General features: G+C 39.4%; 1 protein-coding gene across 3 annotated transcripts in view; it reads right to left on the bottom strand.

Annotated features, from left to right (window-relative positions):
• arhgef4 (Rho guanine nucleotide exchange factor (GEF) 4) overlaps positions 1-27,606 on the bottom strand; it is a 105,934-nt gene that overhangs the window by 72,275 nt on the left and 6,053 nt on the right. For 2 of the 3 annotated variants that reach the window (XM_066708982.1, XM_066708984.1), the window contains exon 2: positions 27,421-27,450. In XM_066708982.1, the coding sequence (XP_066565079.1) occupies positions 27,421-27,450 (30 nt within the window). Of the gene's footprint in view, positions 1-21,735; positions 21,943-27,420; positions 27,451-27,606 lie in introns of those variants that run through there. The other variant, XM_066708983.1, reaches the window with a different exon arrangement.

The following is a 27,606-nucleotide window of genomic DNA, read 5'->3' on the forward strand; positions in this document are numbered from 1 at the left end:
CATTATTGTACAACTTTGAATTACCAACAGGTAATGAAGGAGATTTGGATGTGTTTGTGTGTTTATTATAATAATAAAGACGTCAGCCGCCCCTTGTATTTTCTCTCAGCCCCCCAATAAATAATACAACAAAAGAATCCAAGAATGAAAAAGTAACTCCGCAAAACACTGTCAGCAACACCCCCCCCCAATCTTACACATGGAAAACAACACTGTCAGCACCACCCCTCCCCCCGATCCTGGACACCATTCCGAAGCCCCCCTAAAACTTGTCTTTAAACACCCCTGGTGCCATCCTACAACAATCCAACCCTTGAAGTGAAGGATCAGAGTTGACTGATTATTTTACACGGTGTGTGAGAAATGCTCCCATTACACCAGAAGTGGCCATGTGTGTCAGCCCTACCCTGTAAGACATGGGACTCGGTCACACCAGCCCTCTCTACCAGACCGTCACACTCTCTACAGCTCTACAGCAGGGGGTCTGACTGCTGTTCTTACTCTCGCTTTCCACTCCATGGCCCCAGCCATCACACTCGAGCACATTCGGCATGTTACATGACTGAAAGCAGTTAATTTCTTAATTACTAACACTTACCATTTAGATCTTAAACCATTAAGCTGTTTGCACGATGCACAGAAAGAGATAACACCAAACTCCAATTTAAACCTAAATTCTTTTAAATTTCTTGAAGATCATTCAATTGGTAAATAAAACAAGAGTATGTCTGAAGAATGAAGACACAGCACAGCTCTGAAACGCACAGTACTACATAGCACTGGACAGCAGCTGTTTCACCACTTGTCCAGTGTGAGGGCTGCTCTCAGGCCTGGTTTTAACCCTCTCAGAACAGCTGTCCACAGAAGCAAGGTTTCCCAAGGGCTTTTCTTTAGCTTCTCCTGAGAACATTGTTTTACTTGCCCATATCCCTATATGGAAATGGACACATTAAAAGGTAAAAACAAACTATACAGCACTTAGTGTTGTATTGTATCTTGCACTGCATTTCTGCTTCCCTGTATAACTGTATAATGCTGTATTCTACTTTTCAGTTCCCCGTTGTTGAAAAAGGTCCCAGCCATGTCAAATAGCAAATATGTACACAAGAGCTTGATGACAATAAAAACAGAAATGTATACAGCTGTGATGCAATTAAAGTCTCATTGCCATTGCTGTTAAGGAAGGCTAAGTTTTTACAGCCAAGTTGTTGGTTCGCAGACACCAGAGCCAGAATAGACAATCATGGGAATGTTAGGTTTACTCTAGTTAAGCAACACTAGATCTCATGTCCCGATTTTCATTAGTGATCTAAGATTTGGCCTTACCAGTGTCTCAGGGGACCAGAAATACTGTTGTTAAGATCAGGTGGTGCTTTGCCAGAGGCTGTGCTTGCAGGAAATTGCTCTCCCTGCCCTGCTCAGCCAGTGCTGAATATTTGTGTCACAAAAGCAGCACTGGTAGGTGCAGGGAGTAAAGTCAGTGCAAATCAAACAACTATAAATATTACCCACTGACACAGCAAAAGGCAGAGGCAGAGGCACTATATGACCGCAAACCCTATTCCTACTGTCATTTCAAACCAAAAACATGCATGCAAATAAATGAAATCTAGTCTCATCAGTAACAATCCTTCACCATTCTATAGAAGGGCTGTTCCTAATTCCCTGTTATGCCTTTTTTTTCTGGCAACTGCAAACATTTTTATTTTTATTTAAAGAACAAAATAATCCATAACACTTGGACAAGCAGACCAATAACAACACTCCTTAAACTATTTATTTAACGGGGGGGGGGGGACCCTGTAATGCCACCTTCAGTATGGTAAAACATCTCGCCATTCTCTTGCACAAGAAAGAGTTCAAATCTCTTTATTCACGGGGCATGTGTTGCCCACCTAAGATTAAACAAATCCTCGACTCCACTCTGATTTCCTGCCTGCTGCCCTGTTCCTAGACATTTACAGAAATCTGATCCGTTTCACCAAATATGTGCAGGTGCATCACAACCAAGCAGGCTAAACATCATGAGTTATGAGTGGAGACTGATGAGGGCATTTTAGAGATGCATAGCAATAATAATAGTACTACTACTAATATAATAACCTGTCTAACATGATATAATTTTAGCATAGCAGTGTTGCTCACATTCCAACAGTCAGTAGGGTTGAATGTTTCCACCTCATCACTCATAACATTTGTTTTGGTTTTCTTGTCCATAAGGATGTTCTCCGCCATGTTTATTTCCATTCAGAGTAATGATACTATTTACCACCTCTTCTTTTCCTGTTTTTTTGCATTTCTGGCTTAAATAACCTAATTATAGCCTAAACCACACATAAATAGGGTAAGTAAGTGTTTCCTGCTCATAAACGCCAGAGTTCCTGAGAATTTTAGAAGTCCGATTCTCAATAGTTTGTTACTCCAGAGCAACTCAAGTTGGGCAGCTCCTGGTAGGGGCGAGGTGTTGTACAACACACACAAAACCAAGGTAACTCTCAAAGCACTGCCAACATCAGATGAGCAGAGAAAGGTAATTGATAGGAGCACAAACCATCTTCACTAAGTGGTTTTCCACTTGTAAACAGAGTATAAACTTTGAGATCAAAACAGAGCCCCATGTTCTGATACAAAGTCCAATAATATCACATTCGTGGGAAAAGATCCAAACCATCTCTCCAGTATTACCGAATAATGAAAGACATATGTGAAAAAGAAAAACAGCTTTCTAGAAGAAACTAAACCTTGCGCTTTAAAGCAGCAGAGGTTGGAGTCAATTAAATGCAGACATGCCATGGGGCAAAATTTAAAGGAACATAGATCTAAAGCTTGTGAGCATATACTCCCCAAAACCACAGAAATGTCCTAATGTAAAGCTACATCTGCACTGTTCAAATCCAGCATCCCTCACTGCGCAGGAATAGGCACACAACAAGTACAAAGAGCAACTAGGCATCTAATTTTGCTCACCGGATCAACGGCTGTGTAACATAATGTGTTCACAGACACTAATTATTCCCCAGTTACAGTTACTGTATGCTTCTTTCAATGATACGAAAAATACATATGTTTCTCTTGGTGTGGACTCAGTCTTGCTATCCAGAAATGGAGAGAGGGAGAGAGGAAGAGACAGAAAGGAAAACAGCATGTAAGAAGTTGAACTGCACATACCTTAAAGAAACTCCGGATAAAGTACATTACACTTAACATTTTGCAAGAAGTCCACAGTGTCCCCTTCCCCTCAGAACAGCCAGGCCCTGCACTGTCCCTGCTCTGGCTTTCGTTGCATGCTTACTTGTTGCTATTTTAGACGGTCTTAATGCCTGGGAGTGAGAATGAGCCATGCCAGGAGCTTATGCTAAAGAGTTGCATAACAATTAGGGCTTATCTGCACAGCCCTGTACTGTAATTCAAACAGGTTGTTTCAGGCACCATCTACAGGAGTGGAGAGCTACTTCTTCAACTATTCATCTCTGCTCATTTCTTTGTTAATTATATAATATGCTAATTTGGTTCATTTAACGCATAAGTGGGAGAAAGAAGAAAGGGTGGTTGGGGAGGGGAGGGCTGATGAGGTCATTTCATACCCTCATTTAAACATGTAAAAGAGTGCCTTCTTTGTGTGTTTAAAAGGGGAGACCGTTTAAAACAATTTAAATTGATTCTGGGAATTTAACGGCAATAACTACTGCACTGGAGTTTTGTTGTCTAAAGAACATTCACTGAAGTGTATCTTTACTGTTAAGATTATTCATTAATTTATATTACTTTCAAAAAGCTTCCTGAGCAGCCGATAGTAACTAATACCTGTAGTGTGTGTGTGTGTGTGTGTGTGTGTGTGTGTTTGTGTGTGTTTTGTTTTCAAGTTCAAGTACATCTCGTTTGCTCAACCTTGCTGTTCTTAGTGTGGAGTATTTGGTGGACTTCTCTGGTTGGCTCTTTGACCCCTTCAAAATATACTATTAAATGCCATTTCAGCATGTTTAATACTATTCCACCCTGAACTGGTAACACAGCAGAAATGACCCCTGATATCAGAGGGAACAGAAAAGTCAAAGTGACTGTTATACACCGATCAGCCATAACATTATGACCACTAACAGGTGAAGTGAATAACACTGATAATCTCGTTATCATGGCACCTGTCAGTTGGTGGGATATATTAGGCAGCAAGTGAACATTTTGTCCTCAAAGTTGATGTGTTAGAAGCAGGAAAAATGGGCAAGTGTAAGGATCTGAGCTACTTTGACAAGAGCCAAATTGTGATGGCTAGACGACTGGGTCAGAGCATCTCCAAAACTGCAGCTCTTGTGGGGTGTTCCCGGTCTGCAGTGGTCAGTACCTATCAAAAGTGGTCCAAGGAAGGAAAAGCGGTGAACCGGCGACAGGGTCATGGGCGGCCAAGACTCACTGATGCACATGGGGAGTGAAGGCTGGCCCGTGTGGTCCGATCCAATAGACGAGCTACTGTAGCTCAAATTGCTGAAATAGTTCATGCTGGTTCTGATAGAAAGGTGTCAGAACACACAGTGCATCGCAGTTTGTTGCGTATGGGGCTGCGTAGCCGCAGACCAGTCAGGGTGCCCATGCTGACCCCTGTCCACTGCCAAAAGCGCCTACAATGGGCACATGAGCATCAGAACTGGACCATGGAGCAATGGAAGAAGGTGGCCTGGTCTGATGAATCACGAGTTCAAGGTGTTGACTTGGCCTCCAAATTCCCCAGATCTCAATCCAATGGATCATCTGTGGGATGTGCTGGACAAACAAGTCTGATCCATGGAGGCCCCACCTCGCAACTTACAGGACTTAAAGGATCTGCTGCTAACGTCTTGGTGCCAGATACCACAGCACACCTTCAGAGGTATAGTGGAGTCCATGCCTCGACGGGTCAGGGCTGTTTTGGCGGCAAAAGGGGGACCTACACAATATTAGACAGGTTAATAATAATAATGTTATGGCTGATCGGTGTATTTCTGTATTAACCTTTCATTCAGAAAGCGGTCACTGGGCAAACAGATGGGGGATACTACAACTACTAGGCTCCCCATCACCACCCCTTCACCACTTCGTATAGAGGACACATGTGCCCAGAAAACACAAAGGAAATAACTTTGAACTTTACATACACAAGTAGCATATCTGCAGAACTCATAGATCATGTAAAAGCCTTGTGAAACATAAATTCAATGTACGTTAATGAAAAGAGCTGTCAGGTTGCAGACTCACAGCTGCACAGATAAAGCCCAATGCTAACAGCAAATTCCTAACATAGTCCAGATACGGCCCAAACACTTCAGCAGCAACAACAACACAGCTCTGAAGAAATGCTAAACACAAAAAGGGATAAAGCAGGGAAGGCACAGAGAGAGAAAGAGAGAAAAGGAAAATTAAAGAAAACAGAAGAAAATAAATCTAATACTAAATTAAAATGCAAGTTCATTATTATTGCTCCGGTTCTTTATTACAATGGAAACGCAACTGTGAAATGTCGCCCCCTGCTGTGATTAGGAGATAGTGCATGACAACATATTTGCACAACGCTGAAAATAGTCTGACAACGTGTGTGGGAAACAGTGGCTTCCCTACTGTGTCACTCCACAGACTCTTGGTTTAACTGGGCCTACATTTAAAAACCTAAAATAAAATAAAAATCTTTATTGCTTTCTGTAAAACATACTGAACAATTCCACGCAATTTCAGGTCATTCTTAAAGTACATATTTATCCAAAAAACAAGAAAAATCTGGGCCATTTTAGGCTTCCTGTGATTAGCTATCCCCCTTCAAGACAAAGGGGTGTAAATCTTCCTGTGTCTACCTGGCCCAAGAGGACTTTTGTCAAAATTAAGTTTAGCAGACTTATTGTTTTGTTAAGAGCTTACGATGAAAGATGGCTGGGAAATGCAGAGACAAAAGAAATAAGTACTCAGCTTCAAAACTCAGAAAACAAAAATCCATTCAAAGAACTTCCTTAGCCAAGTTCTGCTCTAAAAAGCTCTTTTTGTCAGAAGGAGAGTTCACAGCCACTGGAGCTGAGCTAATTGGAACGAAGTCCTGTCAGTGAATTAACACTCTGCGGCCCACAGACCATCCAGGCCCCCTGATGGCCATTGTCAGCCTGTCAGTCAGCTGAGCAAGACTGCCCTGCACACTGCCTGCAATGCAACAGACCTTCCACACACAGGTTTATATAGAAATCCTCATGCCAAGGTAACCTATATAGGCTGTGTGGCTCACTTCATCCACCATCTCTGTGTGAGATTGAGCTGGGTTTTCAGAAGGACTTAAAGCAATTTTTTGTGAGTTGTAAAATAGGCCTGTTTTCCCTTGGTGGAGAATTCTACCCTTGCCTTAATGTGTGAATTTATTACTAAATATTTTGGCATACTTTAATTAATAAACACCATGGATTATTTACCAAGGCATTTCATTAAGCCTTCTCTGTCCCTTCGTAAGAAAATCTACACCACTTCCATCTGACTGTTGGGTGAGTCAGTGTTCCACTTTTAAAGCTAGGAATCCCAAAAGCTGGGTGTGGAGCTCGCCACTTTTAACCGTGCCCATTTTAGAAAAGCTGATTGTCAGAGGAAAAATGTGTTTCCGAGAACAATTGTCGCCGATGCAGAAGTTTCGGGATGAGTATGTGATCTGCTGCCACACATTAACCAGACATCTGTGAGAGGGAGGGATGTCTACGCCTGAATATGATCCCCCTCAGCTGCATCTCAGGACGGCCTTCACTGGGTGATGCCCACGGTCCTCAGCTGCTTGTGGAATTCCGTATTGAGTTGAAATTTCCATGTCCTACACTCTGTGATAATTGCTCCTGTCTGGATAATTTGATTTCATAAAAGGGTCAGCTATGAGAGGATAGCAGGGATTTTGAGGTGAGGTGAGGTGTGGGGGTAAAAGAATTTAACTTACAAAAACAAATGTCAAATTAAAATCAGACCTTAAAGGGGACCCTTCCTCTTTCAATGCCCGAAACATTGAAAACTAATATCAGAATGTTATTATTATTTTCACACAAACAACCCCCCAACACCTATAACACCACCACCACCCAACACACAAACACACACTCTTATACAATGAAAGAGTCACTCAATAGAAACCAATGTGAGCAGAAGAATGTGGAAATGAATTAAACACCACTTCCTCCAACCCCCACCCCCACCCCTCACAGACGTTGTGTGCGAGCTGTCAGTAGAGGTGACAGTTTGTACGGTACACCCAGTAACCCACAGAGCCACCTACACCTCCTGGGTAGTGCTCTGTTGGCCTGTTGCTTCTTGTTCAGGGATTCTGTTGCCAAGCCACCAGCATGTTTATTATTTGTTACTGAAAAAAAAAAGAATAAGTGTAGCTTCCTCTGTACAAATCTAGTTTGACTCTGTGATTATCGGCGACAATGATTGCCCAATTTCATTTGCTCTCTCTTTTTAATTTTGGATTTCCTTTATGGAACAAAAAAAACTCACTTTCTGTGACTCACTTCACTTCAGTAGAATCCAGGCCAGTATCCTGGACTGAATTCAAGACACTAAGTGCTATTGTTTCCTATTTCTCGTCTTGTACACCTGCACTGAAAGAGCACATGCATTAATTGGGTTAGTCCTGTGTAAACGAATGGCATCCTTAAGAGCTGGTTAATTCATCGATGCGAGACGGCTGCCTGAACTGGCCGATTCGGGTATTAGGTAGGTGACACACATGTTAAACAGTTAATACATAAAAGACACTGAGGAGTGTGATGTGGGGGTTAAGAAGATGGTTCATTTTTTACATAAGATGCACATATATTAATTTTAAATAAAGGTTACTTTACTCATGCCAACATATGTAATTTAATTGATTAATCCAATTAGCAGGTCTTAAATAAGAACAATTAAATAAACAACTAGCACCAGAGATTACTACTCCTGTAACTGGTCTTCAGTGCAGATCATTGCTCTAATACGGTCCAGTGGAAGTTCAATCATGCATTTTGTCAGTAGAAGGGAAATTAGTAACAGGAGAAAATCAAGAGCATGCACATACATTAGATTCACTGTGCAGACCTGATAATTATTGATCAATTATTGGGATTCAATCAGAACTCCATCCTCGCCAATTCTAAACCAGTTCTTGGTTACAGCTTGGTTACAACGGTAGGGGAGACCCATTTGGAATTTGTGATTGGTGCCTTTGGTTATACCTTAGAAACAGACGTCAACTCCCTTTTTCACACACTGCAATATTTAAAAAATAATAATAAAACTAATACTTGCATCCATCTGGCTGATGATCCAAGCCCCAATATTTATTTCTCTGCTCCCCCCACACAAATGACCATGAAAAGTACAAATTAAGCCCAAGTTTTTATCTACAGTGGCATGATAATCAGCTCTCCCTCGCTTTTATTGTGTCTCCTTAAGAAGTAAAAGATAATGAGTGTTCTGTTCGTGCAGAGCTCTTGAAACAAAAAGCTGGGAAACACTGTGCCAGGAATTGCTGAAGGCTTTGTTTATTTAAATGTTTTGGTTGATTTGTCTGTTTTGGGAAAAGGAGCCAGCAGCACAGTCATCTTCAACTCTAGGAGAGTGAGAAATGCAGAGCTATAAACTGGAACAGGTATAAAAGTACACTGGGCTTCTATAACTGCCAAAAGCCTGTCAACAGCAGTAAACACCAGACTGAAACCTGTGTATTTCACAAAGTTGGGAGTTTGGAAGTAAAAGCCCCAGTATACAACTTTGTGACAGTGAAAAGCATAAAAAATAAATAAGACCAATATATATGAAAGCTATCTAAATAACCAGTCTTTTTCTAATTTGTTTCTGTTTATTTATTATTGTTTAAGATCATGAACCAAACTTGTTGAAAGAAAAAGACTGTACTGAAATGCTTTTCGTTACAAAGGAGCATGCATTTCCCTTGTTTTCTGGTCTTTCATTCCTTGGTTTCTTTCATAGAGTTGAACAAAAACAGAAATAACCCTCTACAGCACCACACAACAGACAACTCAGTCCTTCTAATGTTCATCAAGAAGCTGGACTTCCAAGGAGACAATAAGAAGCCTGAGCTGATTATGTGAACTCAGAGGTTATTCAAAGCAAATTAAAACCAACTGGCAGCAGCCCAGCACTCAGATAAAGTAATAAGCACCAGCAATTACCTTTTCTTAATGTAATTGGTCTTACATACAGCCAACCCTTGCTCTTATATGGGCTAACTGAAATTTGTATGGTGCACTTTGTGTGGGTTGTGAAAACAAACATTTAGTCCCATAAGAACACCAAGAATCTATGATTCTATGATTTACAAAGAGAGTACAGATAGATGGATAAATATATTAGCAATACACAGAGGTAGATGTGTGTCTATATCACCTTGCCTTTGAAAAAAATCCAAGGGACATGACAACCACCTAGTGAAATTGTATGCCTCTCAAAACCATGACCTTTTCATTGTGATACGTGTAATATTTACTTTCGTTTAATTGTGCATTATGTTGTTGATGATATGATATCATAATATCCTTTAACAACCAATCAGCAGCAGGGAGGCCTGACAGTAAGGTCGTGCGGTCAAATCAAAGAAAGGGAAGAGTTGTAATAACAATATGACCGATGACTACATAATTACACCATGGCAAAAGGCCAAGCCTTAGCCCAACTGACATGACTGAATCTCTTCAATTCTCAGTGATGACTGACACACATTCACAGAGATTTTGTTACTTATTTTTAACGTTTAGGTTTATATACCAATAAAACAAGGTTTTAAATAAGTAAACAATGCCCTAAGATACCCCTTCTGCTTGCGCAATCTTGCCAAACACAAAAGCACAATGTAAAGCCTACTTTTGTTAACATGGAAGACTAAACTAAACCTGAACTTTTCTCCCAGGCCACATCAATCTGTGTCATAGAGTTGTACACAGGCATACCTCGGCACACAGGATTAGGGACAGGAAGGAAGCCGATTCCTCCCTGTGGAAGAATGCAGGAATAATAACCACCTTCCAGAAGATGCTGCGAAACACAACACAATAGCGTGATTCACCCCCAGATTTTTTGTGTGACAAATTAAACTCTGGCTATAGGGTGCTTCCATCACGGCTATGAATTCATGTAATTTGAACCCTGACTTTTACACTCATCAAAACCTCTTAGGTGCACACATCTGAGATTGTGCAAGACTGCATAAGATCTCAATGGAAAAGATCAGAAATAATTTAATGAGATAGATAGGCCTTAGGTATAGATAGGTATTTGTCAGTAATATGTGAAGAAAAAAAATGGTCTGTGATCAAACCAGAGATAAATTTGTGGTTTGCTATCAGAATAAGAAGAGGCTCAGAAACAGCTAATAGCCTGATATCCTGCATTGCCTTCTCAGTTACCAATATCATGTGGACCTGGTGAATTAGGAATGTCAGTCCCACACGGCTCATAACACTGGGCTATAAACTCCTACTGTGACTTTCCATTGTAAACCATGGTTCACTGCTTGCTCTTCTTGCAAACTGGCTATATGGACTGCTCTCTGTAACCCTTCGGCCCCATGATAACACAAAAATGATTTTCGTATGTTTTTTAGCGTATCATGTCCATTCCCTCAGGACACTCCCTAAGTGGATGCAATAAAACAAAGTTAGATAGCTTCTGAATATCAGGTTGTTATACAGTAATCAGATGACTTACTGGATTTTTATCAGACAGTGGTATTCCCCTAGATCTGGATATGTTTAACGTAATGTCAAAACTACGCAAATGACAGTAATACAAAAATGTTTGTGGTGTGTTTCTTGTCAAATCCAGTACTGTTAGGATACAATGAAATGCCTGAGGTGAGATGTTGCAATTTGACAGCTTCTTGACATTCAGGATGGTTCCTTGGAAAGGATGTTCCTGTTTTGGCAAAAAAGGCAAAAAAAAAAAATCCAGCTGGAAACAAATAGATAAGAAATTTTGTGATCTATTAACACAAATGAAACACAGTTCAGTTTTAAGCACTCTTTTTGGATGGAATAGAATATGATTCATTTGTGCTTTGACACAAATCATTGATAAACATTTTCTTAAATTGTAAATGGACATTGGACAAATTCTATTATACATTTTCCTCTTCTACTGTCACTTTCTTATATCAGTAAAAAGCACATGGGAACTCTAACTTATGTTAAAATATCCAGTATTTTGTTTTTTTTATTGAAAACCACAAATATTTTAAAACATCCCATGATTTCTATTAAGACATTTATTTTTCTTTTCTTTTTTTTTTAATGATCAAAACATTCAAATTGGAGCCAGAAAGTGTCTTTTAGAACACAGTAGGCATGCACAACTGACTTCTTGGCATAGATTACTCTCCTGAGAATGGAGTACAGTTTAGATGGGGAGCGTGAGAAAGCTGCTAAAGGAGCCATTATTTAAAACAACATATTGTTCCTTTTCATGCTAGTAATGAATCTCTCTATCCCTTCATCGAAAAATGCAGTTACGATTTTCTAAGGTGTTTGATTGAGAAAAAGTTGACCCACAAATTTGCATTTCTGCAACAACATCAGGCCTTCTCTTACAGACTGATCGTTTTTTGAGAATCAGCATGAACCTGGATGACAGACGAGGCTCAAACACAATCATCTCCTATCGATCCATGTCAAAACCTTGGCAGAGCCTACAAGAGTGAGTGAGTTTACACAGAGCTAGAGTGTGAGGCTTCAGTCCATATCCAGGCAATTACCCAGAGAGAGCAGGCCAGGATTGACAACTAGAGACGGACATAAAGGTTGTTGATAATGTAAATGCAATTGAGAGACACAATGTGCACAGGGCATAGGGATACTGTACTGATGAACTTGAGAGTTGCAGCTGAGGCCTGTCTTTATACGGTTGGTATACAGATCATCCCCAATCCTTAAAGACATGGCAAGATAAACACAGTGGATCAATCCTCTTTCAGCAACTGTACAAAGAACTATACAAGAGGCTGCTGGTGCAAAAGCCTGCTTGGATCAGTAACATTTAAGAAAGTTTTAGAGAGGAGGCCATTTGACCCATCGTGCCTTTTTGTCTCACTCATGCTTGTGAAAGTGGAGGCTGTGGCTACTGCTTAACTTGGTTACAGGACAGACTCAGTGAGAATCTAGATTGTGGAAAACCAAAACTACATAACAGTGCAAGCAGTCTGACAAAGACTAGAGGCATCATGCAGGTCGTTGAATGGGTTCAGGTATTAATCACCAGTGAATCTTGCTCCGTTTTGTCATACAGTATAAGCAGGGGTGTCCAACCCCGGTCCTGGGGAGCCCCAATCCACTTGATCTAATAGTTCACCCTAAATCACCAATTTCTAAATACTGGGAACACATGTGATTTATTAATCAATGAAGCAAGTCAATCAAGGGAATTCTTCCCTCAGGAGGCTGCAGGTATTCAGATAATTGCTCCAGTGGTTTTTAAAGGACTGATTTTACCACACCACCTGCTTCATTGATCAGAATTAAATAATTCCATGTGTTCATATATTGGTGGTACAGGGCTCTCCAGGACCGGTTGAACACCCCTCATCTAAAGTGATAGACAACACCTGCACTGTGGAGGTTTCTTAGGCTCTGGTACATTGCTCTACACTCTGCTCTACACACTGTCTACACTCACTCATACTGCAGCACATGCATATGCTATGACAATGTAACAGGATTTATTGTTATAGTTTTGCTTTTGGTATATAGGTTTGATCATATAAACTAAGTTCCATTTTAGCATTTGTAATAAAATTATACATTTCAATTAAATCGCTTGCAGTTCTGGTTCAAAAAGTCAGCGGGTTAGGTCGGTCCGAATCATCTCACACTGCAATAATTAATCCTCAAACGGTTCAAAAGACAAACAGATGGAAAAAATAAAATACAATTCCAAGGCAGAAATAAAATAGTATTTCTTTACTTTATGACTTAGCACTGGCAAAGCCAAGGCCCCAGTGTACTGTATACAGAAGGAAGGACTGAACAGTGTCCAATGAAATAAAAATACTTCAAGTAAACAATTGATGACTCCTGCATGTGCAATATACCGTATGCATTACTCCAAAGCTGGCTGCTTTACATACTTTTACAGAAATTGTGGGTCACTGGCCCTGTGTTGTGCACGTCAGCTGCACCTCACTATTCTCAATCTCAGCATGGTACATTTTAATCTGGGGAATATCATCTTAACTAAGGGTGAATGGTTATACTTTATACTATAGTTTGACAAATTGCAGTTTAAACAGAAAATCTGCATGTGTCATTTACTTGGGGGGGTCCTTATTTGTCTACACAGTTTTACAGGTCTTCATGTCTTGTGTAAAATAAAAACGACCTCATAGAACCTCATGTCAATCCCATCCGTCACCCCAATTGTTCTTGATTTCCACCTTTTGAAGAAACTCTCAAAATGTGTCAGCCATCTTCTGCACACCAAAAACTTGGGACTTTCAGAGACAAACACAAGCAAAAACTCATAAAAGTTATAAAACACGTAATAACTTAAACCAGGTGAGGATCTGTAGCCCATATTACAATACTTATTTATTCAACCTACAGTATTTTTTTTTGTATGTCTGCAATTTCTCTTTCTCTCTAGCCAAACTTTCAAAGTGAAATGCATCATTTACGATGTGACGCCTTTGTCCCCAGAGCAGTGAAAGAGAACACTGTCCCCAGCAGGTTTACGTACCTCAAACTCATCTGAAATAAAAGATGTCCCGACATCAATAGGGGTCAGGTCTCTGGGAGATCTGGGTCTGTGCTGGGGCAGCGCAGCACCTCGCCAAGTGTGAGATCTTTTCTGAAAGGTCCTGAAAGATTGAAGCCCTTGCGTCTCCACGGTAACCCTTTCAAACAGGGAATAATTAAGCATCCGCTGCCTGATTTGCATTTCAAACGAGGTCTTGAGCTCTGTCCAAGTTTGGTCCTAGTAAACCATCAGAGCACGACCGTTTATGTAAAACACCTTTGGATGTTTTGTCTTGTAATTATAATTTATTAGTGTCTTTTTTATAAACAAAATAACAAATCAAGCAAAGACAGAAACTTACATCAATTTAGGTATCTTTTTTCTGTAAATCTGCTACCTTTATTAATCAGCTGGAATGAGTATTATTGTATTGTCTCTCTATTTTGCACTAAAACAAAGTAAAAGCTCTGTATTTGAATGTTGTTTCACAGAAACCTCAGCGATTCTCAGGAAAGTGTGCTTCTCAAAGACTCTTGTAACATGAACCAAGCCACCCACATCACCATTAATTCATCCTGTTATCACTGGGCCATAGTAGAAGAGTTCAAGGGGAGCACATGAGCTGCTATGATGTCATTCCCAAATTACACAATTCCCATTGCTTTTGTTTCCCTACCGCAAAAACCACAAAGAACAAAACCTTTCAAGTTCAGAAGTACACTGCACCCAGTACCTGATGACAGAACCATTACGAAACAAAAACTGCAGCACTGAGAGCAGTCAGAGAATTGTGCCCTATATATCAGCCAGTCTATAAAACCATATGCCAAATACTTTCGTCTAGGGCAGCTGTTCCCAAAGTGCGGCCCTCGAGGATGTTAGGTGTGGTCCCCCAAAGCCAACCTTCAACCCCCCATTTCTGAACCTTTACTATATTTGTGCACTTTCTGAAAATGTTCTGTTACAAATTGCACATGTAATTTGGGGGAAAATAATAAAACAACAATTAAACTTCATAATGTATAGGAAATAAACATGTATAATTTGGGACATGTTTTGTTTTAATCTTTGGTTCATTTTCTACTGCGGACCCCCCATCCTATGCAACCTCTGGAAATTGTCCCTCCATCATCAGACATTGGGAACCCCTGGTCTAGGGGTTGTAAATCACATGTATTATAGCTTCATAAGCTCAAAGCTATTTATACAATGTCATTAACATGGCACTAACATATTGACATATTGACCACAAGTACTCTGACTTAATATGTAAACTTTGGCAATGTATGATTCAGTCAATAGCTTGTCTAATGTGTACTTTTTAATACAGAGTCATTTGTAAGCACCTAAACTAAAGTGTTGATGACTAATTGATCCCAAAACAGTATTCCATATTTTCGGACCATTCACAATGAACAGGGGCCAAACTAGCAGTTAGCGATCAGATTTTCTGAGGCTCACACAAACTGAGAGAGGAATCTGATTACTAGCCTTAAAAATGATGAGAGTGTGTTGAGGGGCGGGGAGGAAATCAGTTAGTGATTATTGGCTTCCCTCTTTTCCTTGCTTCTCATTTCTTCTTCCTGTTACAGAACATCATACAGAACTCTCTACAAGAATTTTCTTTGGCAGGGATGGTCTTGGCTTGTCAGTTGGGGTCAGGAACATCAAGGAAATGGTTCCACTTTGATCGCTGAAGTATTTTCTTTTTTCCTTATACCTTTTCACTGCTCCAGAGTTCAGAGCCAGTGGAATGCTGACTGGCAGGCCGGCTGCAAACATGGCTAGAGAGGGATGGTGCTGCAGGCAGCCCTGCTCAACCACCACCAAGCACCTCACATCCCAAACCTTTCACTCCCTCCTCATCCTCTGCTGTCTTTTCTGTTCTCCACACCTTCCCTTTAATTTTTCAGATGCATGGTGAAATACTAACCATTACCCCTCCTGGGACATGTGAAAGAAGCCTGCGTTATTACATGTAGGACACATCAGGACAATCGTTCCATATGGAACCAAACCTTTTCAGATTCCTGCAAATCCCCTGCAGCCTCCTTCAGGAATCTTGTATTTTTCCTTGAGAAAGGGAGTCCTGCTAGACCATCACCAGAGTGGTGCAAAAAGCACTCCAGGCAGGGGGAGTTTGTGGAGATTAGATAGAAGGCCATTGTATTTGACCATTACTGACTTGTCTTAAATCCTTTAGGTGAGGCAACATGAACCTTCCCATGATTCTACACAACAAAGAGGGGGGGGGAAGCCTTTACTTGCAAAGCTCTCAGTGCATTATTTCAATTTCTCTACAGAGGCCTAAATGTGGCATTTCTGCTTTTTTGGTAAATCTGTCTTCTACTGTAGCAAAACAAAACAACAACAAGGCATGTTTAAAAATAAAAAAGACAAACAGGCTCCAGGGAAACCTTGCAATCTGCATATAGATTTTAATATATAAGCAAAGCTGTACTACCCCCAGGCAGTTCAACAGACGCCTGTTTATACAAGCCGCTCTCCTATTACTCTGGCCTGATGTCTGTCAGATTTAATACCCTGACGAAAATGAGGTTGTGATAATCTGACAGCTGGGCATGGGGGTGACGCAGCCATATCCTGCACCCCACTTAAGAGTCCGTTCCCCCAGTGCCAGGAATACTGCGTTCACCACATGCACTCTGCAGACCCACCAGGGGCTACAGTCTAGGGATAAGCAGGCAGGCTCATAGCTCACACCTCCTCCATGTTTTAGAAAGGATGGAAAAAATACATATCTTTATCTATACCAGTCAACAAAGCATTGAAACTGTAACACCTGACATGCAGATAGCCTGGTTTCCAGTGTCAAGGATTAAGTCAATAGGAGACAATTTAAAGTGACTGAGTACTGAACTTTTTATTGTTCTCATTAGCAACCATGAACAATAATTGTGATGACCAATGATGTGTAAAAAAGGCATTTGTTTCAAGGTATGCTTCAATGAAAACCAGTCAGACGTTTGTGTGGCCTTTGTAAGACCAATCACTCCTAACAATTTGACTAAATCATTACATGATCATTTAAATATGCTTTAAGGAAGAAATACTTCGAAAATATGTTCTTCCTGGACTGGTCTATGGGGTGCAGGCCAACCAGTTCTGGACAGGGATTTCAGAGATTCTTCGTGGAAATCTATAATGATCTCTTGAGACAAGCTCCAGTGTGTAAATATAGTCCTGAGTATCATAAAACAACATTAATAACCCCTGCTTATACAGACACATTCAGAGGTTTAAGAAATGGGGTTGGATAAAAGTCTTAAATAACAGTTATTAGCAGCTGGTATATAACAAGAAACTCCTACAGTCTAAGAAAGGGGGCTGGACAGCAGTGTTCTGAATAGGACTAGGAAATGAATAACAGATATAAAAGCACTGCTTAGGTCTCTGGCATTCGCTTAATTAGGCTTTGAAGCATAGAACAGTAAGACTACAGTTCATTTAACATCAAGGTGACTTCTGCCACGGTGTCCACTCTAAATGTACAAAATAAAAATTTGAAGAAGAAGAAGAAATAGTACAGAAAGAAGAATACTGAACCCATTGACACCACCTTCTGGAAGCTTGGAAATAAACCAGGCTCAAGAATTCACAACAGATAAAATACAGCTGATAGAAAACCCAGTCCCCTCACAACACTGGATAGGACTGCACTACAGTACAAATCAACATAGAGGTTAGAAATGGCAAGAGGCCATTCTTACTCATCATTTCACACTCGGTTTGCTAAGAAAACATGCTCAACTCCTTCTATTAAATCATCATTAATGAATTGTACATTTTTAATAGCATTAAACTGCTTTTGTGATTGTGCTCCATGAGGCCTGGAGTAGAAACAGACCCTCCAACGAAGGTTAAGAAAGTGCCGATGCTAAATAAAGTTCAGCACACACAGGACACAGAAATTAATAATAATGGTGTGACTGGAGGAATCAGAGCCTGTGAATCACAATCGGTGGTGGTTCGCTCTCCAAAGTCAGCTTGCCATGTGACATTCCCTTTTTATCCAAGGGGTGGCTATACAGCTGTCCCCCTTTGCTCTGCGCAGTGTAGTACTTGTGTAGGCTGCCCAGATCTAGTTATAGATCTGCGTGCCCAGGGGTCACAGATGAAATAGTTTGCGTGGGGTGATAATGGATATCTGACATTACTAGTCACCCGGGATTTCACAGCTGCTTTTGACACCTATAGAAGAGTAATAGATGACCAGGCCACCTGTTTGGCCAGTCAAGCTTCTCCAACCAGGAAATGCATAAATGAAGAGTGAAATAAAATGTATCCCACTGCCAGTGCTTCCAGTCATCCATCTATGCACTGAACTGTTTAAATTATCTCAATAGGAACCGCCTTTTGGTCAGTTAGAGAAAGAGAAGAGGAACATGTGGATATACCATTCAGAAGTCATGACACTATTAAATACACAAAACTTAGAATTTATTATAAATTGTAATGGTGCACAAAGTGTCTTTCATTGTCTGTGAGAAGACAAATACAATAATTACAATTTTAGACAGTGCTGTGCTTTTGGGTTTACCTATTTTGCTGTGTCGGAATCAGAAGACTAGAAATCAGTGTCATCGAACCTAATCCAGCTCACCTTCAAAGGTTCAAAGCAGCCATGTTGAGATGCATATTCGCTAAAACACTGAATTTCTAAATGTGAGATTTGTTAGGGGTGATATGGATGGTTTCTTGGAATGGTGAACATACAAAGCAGTTAAGGAAAATGTTTATATCAAGAACAAACATTTCGACAGAACAGGACAGCAGAGCACATTGGCAGATGACTACATCAGAGACAAAAAACACCACCACAATTTTTTTATTTTTTTTTAAATGAGGAAGCTGGGATTTAATGTACTTCTGCAAGAAGAGAAAGGAAACAAAAGACAGAACAATATATATATATATATTATGTATTATTTTTTAAAACATAAAACCAGCACAGATAGCCCTTTTAAGAGCGGTGTGATCAAAGCCAGGTCTTTAGCTCTTCTAAAACTGTGACCAAAAGCAAACAGTTGTGCGGCTTGTGTTTAAAGGGAACAGTAAAAAGTAATAGTGATATTAGCAACCCAGGAGGTTTTACAGATGGAAAAGTGAGAGGATCATGTTAAACAAGCAAGTCACATTCTAATAACATGGCCTGCAATGTTATTTTAAACCCTTGTATTATTTAATTATTCTATTTTTAAAAAGGCTTTGTTCATGCATGACAACAGCTGTCGATTATGGCAGCGGCAAACGTTTTGAAGAAGCAGACGAGGAAGCACAATGGAAATTTTCCACTGCTGACCAGCTACCTTTGTACTCAGTAAAGAGAGTGAAAAGGTGTTGTGAAAGAAATCTCAAAGACCCACAGCCAAGCAGTCACCAGCTCACTCTTTTGTGTGTGACAGGCTAGCCGTTCTGAAGCCAAGGTTATGACATAACTGCCTCAAGGCCACTACAGCACTCAGAAAAGAAGTGCTTTAGAATTTCTGGAAAATACAATGGGTGTCGTCAAAAGTCACAATAATTTAATCCAAGGCCAAGCTCGTTTTTCTTTTGCATGTAAAAGTCAAACAAGGCTCAAACTCAGAATCAAATGTTTTCCATAATTGGGGTGACACCAGTGGTTCTCAACCCCAGTCCTGGAGGACCCCCTACCCTGATGGTTTTTGTTCCAACTAAGCTCTCATATACTTAATTGAACCCTTATTTTAACTAATAATTTACTAAATCAGAGTCTTTTAATTATTTTAAACAGTAGCGGTTTTAAATTAAGTACAAAATTGTATAAGGAACTTATCTTATTAAGGAACCTACTCTTTATTAGTTACACAATTTAAAATGTCAAATGTAAGCTAATTATTACTTCAATTAAGGGTATTCACTTTGTATTGCACTTATGTTGTAAGTCGCCCTGGATAAGGGTGTCTGCCAAGAAATAATAATAATAATAATAATAATAATAATAATAATAATAATAATAATAATAATAATAATAATAATAATAATAATAAAAGAATAGTCAGATGCACCACTGGGAATTTTGCTGCTTTGATATTAGTATGGATGGATGGCTAAAAAGCTGGATCCTAGCCTGGCTTGGTCCTGTGAGGTCTATAATTTACAGTCTCGGGGGACCAGGTCTGCAGGAGGGTTTCAACAGCCGAAGCCTCTTCAGCCCCTAAACTGTCCAGGAAGGCGGCATTTCCCTTCTTTCACACCCCTGTGCACCACCCTCACAGAGCCATGCACTAACACACGGGCAGGCCTTTCCTTTCCAGCTAATCAGCAGTGAGGTCAGGAATGTGAGCTGTACTGGCCTGACTGAAATTCTGCCATGCAAGGTAATGGAAACCCAGCCTGGAGTTTTTATTCAGCCGCCCACTTTCATTAATTCCTTATAATTCATTTTCTGTGACTGATAAAAATGTTCCCAATGTCAGTTTTATGAAGCTATCTAAGGTTTACTCATAAATGCTGTAGGTCTATGGAGCACTAACCCTCTCATGTTCAACCAGGCCAGAAACAACACCTGTCAATGGCCAAGGTCATGGACAAGACTTACAAGAACACCTAACTAGCAAATGAAAGGATTACACAAGACTCGCATGCAATCACATATTAACAATACCTGCACCGCTGAAGTCTAATTTATTATTATTATTATTATTAATAATAATAATAATAATAATAATAATAATAATAATAATAATAATAATAATAATACAGAGTGGATAAGCAGTTCCATTGTACTTGTTTATCTTGAAGCACCACTTGGTTCTAGAAGACAAAAGGCTGAAATGGTGGGATAAAAGCATTTTGGCTGGAACAAAACAATAGCATTGTGCTGAAGTACAGAGTGGGAACGTTACCCTTAGGTGACAGTTAATGATGATAAAGGAAGAGTCACCAGATCTTTTACCGGAAGTGCTCAGGCACATGCTGCTTCCAAAACCCTTAAATAACCTTTAGCTGCTACAGATCACAGATCATCAAGTAAGACCTACACTCACTGTGTTTAATAATGCATTAGTGCTCATCAGATAACATAGGAACAGAATTAGTAGTACTTCTGCTGTAGTGAGATACAGCACACATGCACAGCTGTCAGGTCCAGAGCAGAGTGCCTGCCTCTTACATTATATAACAATTACTAATGAGTAATACATATTAAATAATCAGACAGATTAAAAAACAAATACTATATATTTGTATTGCATGTTGAATATGAGACTATATGGGCAGAAGTGCACAGTGTTTTATGTTTGATTTTTAATACACGTAAGGACTGTATCACCCATAGTTCTTGGTAAGAGCTGGAAATTGCCAAGGAGATTAAAATAAAACAAAATTATACAAAGAAACTGTTACTGAACAGGATTTAAACCCAGAGCCTCCCCACCTTACACAACAGGGTGATAATGATCATATCAATAGAAACATACTGTACACAGAGTATGAACATCCTGCCGAGACTTCAGTAGAGGGAAAGCATTAATTTGCTGTTCATTATATTAGTATCTGAGCCCTAGTAATACTCGCTGAACACAGATTTATTGATGTGTACACTCTGACAAATCCAACCCTGATGCAGGCAAACTGTAATGCTCCTCAAACTCAAAATTTCCAATTATCATGTGTCAAACTTCATAAGGTTTATACAGCAATATATATATATATATATTATTTATACAATACAATTTACTTTTTCTGAATGTTTGTACGTTAGCTTCCGTGGCTTGGCTTTTGAGAGAAGCCTGATTCAATTGATGTGCACATGCTTTGTTAATTTACCCACACAGAGTGACAGCAATTGACTAAATACCTCAGCCAGATTTATGCTACTGTTTTAAAGACATGCCATTCACAGCATTTTACAGGCTTAATATCAGACAGACAAATGGCAGTGGAGACACAGCTAAACACCAAGGTTCCACATAATTTAGCTGTCTTTCTGAGATAACTGCTCTCAACTCCCCTGTCCAATTAAAAACAGAAACAGCTGGCCCTTACCTGCGACATGGTTCTGTTTCAACAGGCTCGACAAGGCATCCTTAATATAGACATATCAAAGAGGTCTGCTCTGCTCCTATAGACGGACTGTCAGAAAGAGGACTGTTTAATCCAAACGTCAGTTCATTGCTCCCCAAACTGACACAAACACACTACTACTGGCAAAGACAAAAAAAGGAAGAAATAAGTGAAAGCACGAAGGAAGCCCATCCCCTGAGAACAAAAAAAAAAACTAAAACAGAAAAAGCAAGTCTATCCAGAAATAATGTGCTTGAACTGCTTCCTAGTGGCAGAAATCATGTGTGAGGACCAATTGAATGTCTGCAAAACCCCTAGGTAACACACCTTCCCTTGCCGACAGTCTTATCTGACAGGTAAAGCTACTGAAACTCACACAGGTGCCAGACGTTCAATAGGACGTTCAACTCCTGAGGGGAAATGTCGGGCAGAGGATTACCAAGACAAACGACAGTATAATATCAAAAAAGGTGGTGTAGGGTTAAGAACACGGGAAGCTGCAGCATCCTCAAACTGTGTGAAGCAATAGGAGATAAAACCTAATGATCCACAGGGAGAACCAAGAGACATGTACACAGGTCTACATGTGTAAAGATGTTGCATCTTTAAAGCATGCCTTGCACACTGAGTCTGATTTTTAATACAACTTTTTAATCATTTCCCAGGACTATACACAAAGTAGATATAAAAAGCCTATTTAAATGTTTCCATACACACATGTATGGAGACAACAGCAGAGCCTCAGCATACTAAATGACCAAAGCTAAATAAATCTGGAGCAAAGTAAAATAGTTAAATAAATCTGGCCTCATCTTAATGATTGTCCGATTCTGGCAGCTTATACGGGGCAGACAGGGAGACAAACACACTTTTGAAACCACTTCATCCTGCCAAGAGAAAGCCAGGCAGCTCTACCAAGGCGATCCCAAAATGACTGTTCCAAAACCGAATAAAATAGGCGCTCAGACCCTGCATTGGCAGCTCTTTTGACAACTTTCCTCTGATTTACTCGGTGAATGATAAAGCAAATATAATGAATGTGTCACTCTGAATGGCTGCTGTTTGCTCCAGACACGTGACTTACATTAGCAATGAACAGAAGCCATTCAACTCAAAGAGCTTCAGAGAGGGAAGAAGAGTAACGTCCGTGTGGTCAGACAATAACTCGGTAACGGCTATTGTGTCCATCTGGCTTTCGCTATTGTTCGTTATTTACTTTTGCTGCAGGCATTCAAGTCAGGTTTTTTTTTTTAATTGATCGTTTGTTACAAAATAGACCTATCTTGCCATTAAATATATACTGTACAGAATGAAGCAAATATATGTAAACAAATAAACAGTAACTGTAACAATTCTGAGTTTTCTACATTTCTATTGTTTAAAAAGGAAAAACAATGATTGCAGAAGTTAACCCTTACACTACCGTGCTCGTTTGGATAAGGACTTATATGGCAATGGCTGCAGATTGTTTACTATGGAAAGCTTGGCAGGTCTGGTGTATCTTCAGCAACCACATGGTCACCAACATATAATTTACAGTACCAAATTGTGCCTTCAGGTTCAAATCGGGGCCATATCTACAATACAGAACATCTCGTATTGTAACACAGCAGACAAATTAAAAAAAAAAAAAAAAAAAAAAAAGATTGAATCTTGAAATGTTTTCAATAATATTTCCTTAAAAATTTTCCTGATACAAATAAAATAAAAAGTGCTTTTAATGATTGGACACTGGAAGATAATTATTTTGTCCCGAAATAGGGAAACATACAACAAAGTGTGTTAAATGTAAAAAAAAAAAAAAAGACACCCTCACTCACTTGTTTGCACAATTATCTTAAATAATGATCCATTGCACAGTTGAACGTTTTTATTTGTATTAACAAAGCAATTACTTTAAATTTGTTACTGTGTAAGACAGAACAGTTTTTCATTTTTTTTGTTTTTTTTTATCAGTTACTTCTAAGCACCCCAGGGGATGGGTAAAATCGCAGGCTCCAGCATTTGCATCAGTTGCCTTTTTATTTGTTTTTTTTATTAAAAGAATCAGAAGTGTTCTTTTTCTTTTCTTTCTTTTTCTCCAAAGGTCTTGTGCAGGCAAGCTGAGAGCCATGAATGCAGTCTGGGTGAGCACACTTAGAGATGAAATAGTTATTTTTCTCTTTTTTTTTTCTTTTTTTGCCAAGAGCTATGCTGTAAAAAGTTCACAAGCCCATCTTGCGATGAAAGAATGGAGCAGGGGCTGGCCTTTGTATGCATGTGCTCTGAACACTTATATTGCTGTGAAGAGCTTACATAACTCTGCTGTGCAGTTGGACACACGGGGAGCAGAGAGCCTGCCATCCACACAAAAGCATTCTAGAATAGCTTCCTGGAATTCAAAAGCCTCCCAAGAATATGCCCATTGTGATGCCAGGAGTGTTCCTAAGAAGCCAGCACCAAGTTCTCATATTCCATAACTTATATTTAACACCTGCCTACATTCCTGAAACCCTGCTCACCTGCTCGCCTCTTAGGTATTTAACAGGTTTCAAAACAACATCTACAACCCCCCCCCACCCCCCCACTTTTTCTGCTTTTATCTTTTTCCGTAACTGAATACAGCAAATGTAACAACTTTACATGAGGAAGTAAATATTCTCTGTAACTAGTACAAAACAGAACTTGTAAAACATACAAGAAAAATAAATAAACAAACAAAAGAAAAGAAAAAGAAAAATGAAAGAAAAACCAACACAACATTGCTAAATCCTTAAATTCCTGCACACTGGCATACATAAAAGAAGGAGAGGGTGGCATCCAGCTCATTTATCAAGTATTTACAGCTCTTTTTTGTCCAATCAAAAGCACAATCACTGCAATGACAAAGCAGTAAACACCCCCCACCCCCTTAACCTAGGTAGCATCTTTTGCTAACACGCAAGGAAACACAGAGCACATGCCAGTAGGATGGCACCCATGTATAATTTAATAACCCACCATTCCACAGAAAGAGGTGTACCTAAACAGTCTCCCCTAATTTCCACATCCAACACAAATACAAATGCAGGCAACAAACTCTCCCTTCCCAGCATTCATCACTCTGCATCCCTCCCTCCACCCTGAACACCACCTTTGCAAATACAACAATTTCTACACCCTAACAGAAGCAGAACTAGGCAGCTTGACCTTCCTGTCACACCACTCTCACTCTCCCTGTGTCTGGTGAAAGGGCGGCCGTTTGAGGCCCAAATCAGACAAAGTTGCACTGCAAGCTGGGGCATGAAACAGAGAAGTGATCTGGGCGGGGGCAGTACACAGCATTACAGGTTTCAGGTTTTCCAGCAAGAGGAAGACATGGTAACAGGGTTAAAAAAAAGAAAAGAAAATATCCCGCATTAACCCCCTCCTTGTCCAGTGAAATATTTCAGAGGATAAGTTGTAGAATGATTTACTTCAAAGCCAGGACCTGATTTTCATTATCACTTATGCTAAACTAAAGCTGAATTCTGTGACTTTTCTGGGGTCCTTTTTTGCTATGGACAGCTGTGCCTGTTTGACTCCTTGAATGCCCATGACCTTCAGCTCAGTTAAACAATCTAACCTGTAATTTTGTTTCCTGCCTGACAGTTGCTCATCCATCCAACATCCAAGTAGTAACTGTCATTGCAATGAACCACAAAGCTGTAATTAGTCTGTTTTTAAAAGCAAACCATAGCCAATACGAGCCATGTCAAATCTCAAGACTAGATCCTTTTCAAAACATTATGTAGTATTGGTGGAAGGAATATTGTCTTTAACAATATCTTCTAAATGACTGTTTGCCTAAATTCCTGGTTAATGGCTTCCACAGTAACTTTTATTTTAAGAAAAAAACTGAAACTAAGATGACATCAAAGCTTATTCCAACCCTTTTAAATGTGAAATCCCCAAACATTTATTTTAGTATATTCAATGCATTTTAATTATTTATTTTTCATTTCAGGAAAAGCAAACTTGTTGACACAGTCAAAACATTTTTAGCAAGAGGAAACAGACATTGTTTAATCTGATAATCAGCACTATGCATTAGAACAGACCAGATGAAAACACAAGCCGCAACTTCAGAAGAAACACAGTGAAGTTTTTTTTCCCAGTGCATACTTTTACATTCAAAACAATGCTGTAAAGGAGGAGTTTCTCACAAGTGTGGATCAAAGATAATGTGCTTGTCTGCAGAAATTTCCAGTCTAATGTAATATTTGTCAACATTAATAAACACAAACAATTGCTCTTCATTTACAGTTGGGAAACAAAAACATCCTTGAAATTATTCATGTCATGTGGGGGTGTAAGGTCCTTCCTCGTGCCTTAGTAATTTAATATATAGCAATCTCTATTTTGAACAATTGTTGAGGACATGTTCTTTAATCAAAGCATTGGCTTTGGATACACATATAATGCAAAGCCTACTTGAAAAAAACGTAAAAGCAGCAACCCCCCAAAAAAAAAACAAATATAGTAATTGTAATTACAAAAAATATAATTTATAAACTACAATACAGGCTTCTGTAATATATGAATATGATACATCAACAGGCAAACAAACAGGCCAGAACCTGCAGACAATCAAGCGCCCAGAAACCAGAGTGCCCAGAAACCACAGCTGGAGAGAATTCAAACTGAATACGGATTTCCTGATCACACAATGGCACTCTTACTGCTGCTTGGTACCGCTTTTTCTGAAAAAAGGCAAGATATCTGTTTTCCCTAGGATTTCTCAAGATTAATTTTCTTTAAATATGCTGAAATGTTTTCTCTGCATTCTGGATGAAAACCAGTGATGGCTGAACAAACAAGCAAAAACATGACAATCTAATGAAAGAATTTCCAGATGAAAGGGAGATTGGACTACTGCTGCAAACAGTTTAAAGACAGACATTTAGCTCTCTAAAGTGATTCTGTGCGTCTTGTTGCGATTTTTAATTATGTTAATATAGTGAGTCATTTTGGTTATAAAACACAGTGTCATATGGACACAAAAACAAATCTTATCTTTCCCTTACCAGAATTGTTCATATCCTTTCTGTGATTTTTGTGAATGTGTAAGTGGAGGCATCAGACATAAGTTCCGTTTTATGTTGAGTTGTAGGAGAAAGTTCATGAAAGTCATTCTCCAAAACTGAAAACATGAACTTCACTTTTTTTGATGAGAGATGTGAGAAAATATCATAGTTTGGAATTCAATCCAGCAGGCATTGCCCTTCTGCATAAAGCATGTGCTGCCTGGGAATTGTTACTTTAAAAGCATTGCAGTGCTATCTTAATATTATCTGTAAAGACAAGAGGCTGAATTCATAGCCAAAGACAACTGTGCACACATTCATTTTGAATGAAAGGACTTCTAAATCAAAAGGTTAGATTGGGGAGGGGGGGTGTCATTTGAGTGCAAACTATACACTAAGGATAATTTAGTGTTATTTACCTCAGTATAAAAATCTACATCAAATGTTAAGTAGTCCATCTTCCACTGCTGGCAACTGAGTGCCTCCTCCCTAGCTTCTTACAAAAAAAGGTTTGTGGTAATAAGTCTCAAAAGACAGACCTAAGAAGCCGCTAACACAGAAGTCAAAATCACAATTCCTAGTCAGACATGCGTGAAGACACTTTTGAAGAAACAAACAGAAAAAAGAAAGGAAGCATTCTTACCTGTCTGTAGGAGGGTGAGCATCTTAATCTCTGTAAAAAATAAACAAATAAATAATGGAGTTGGATCACATGAAATGCTTCTGAGACGTGTTTTTCTGCAAGAGTTTTTATGCAAATTGAATTTTTCACATTTTCCCTTAGGGATTTTAAGCTTTCAAGCCTAATGAAAAACAAAGGAAGCTCAGG

The sequence above is a fragment of the Amia ocellicauda genome, chromosome 7 (assembly GCF_036373705.1).
Source record: "Amia ocellicauda isolate fAmiCal2 chromosome 7, fAmiCal2.hap1, whole genome shotgun sequence".
Lineage (NCBI taxonomy): Eukaryota > Metazoa > Chordata > Actinopteri > Amiiformes > Amiidae > Amia > Amia ocellicauda.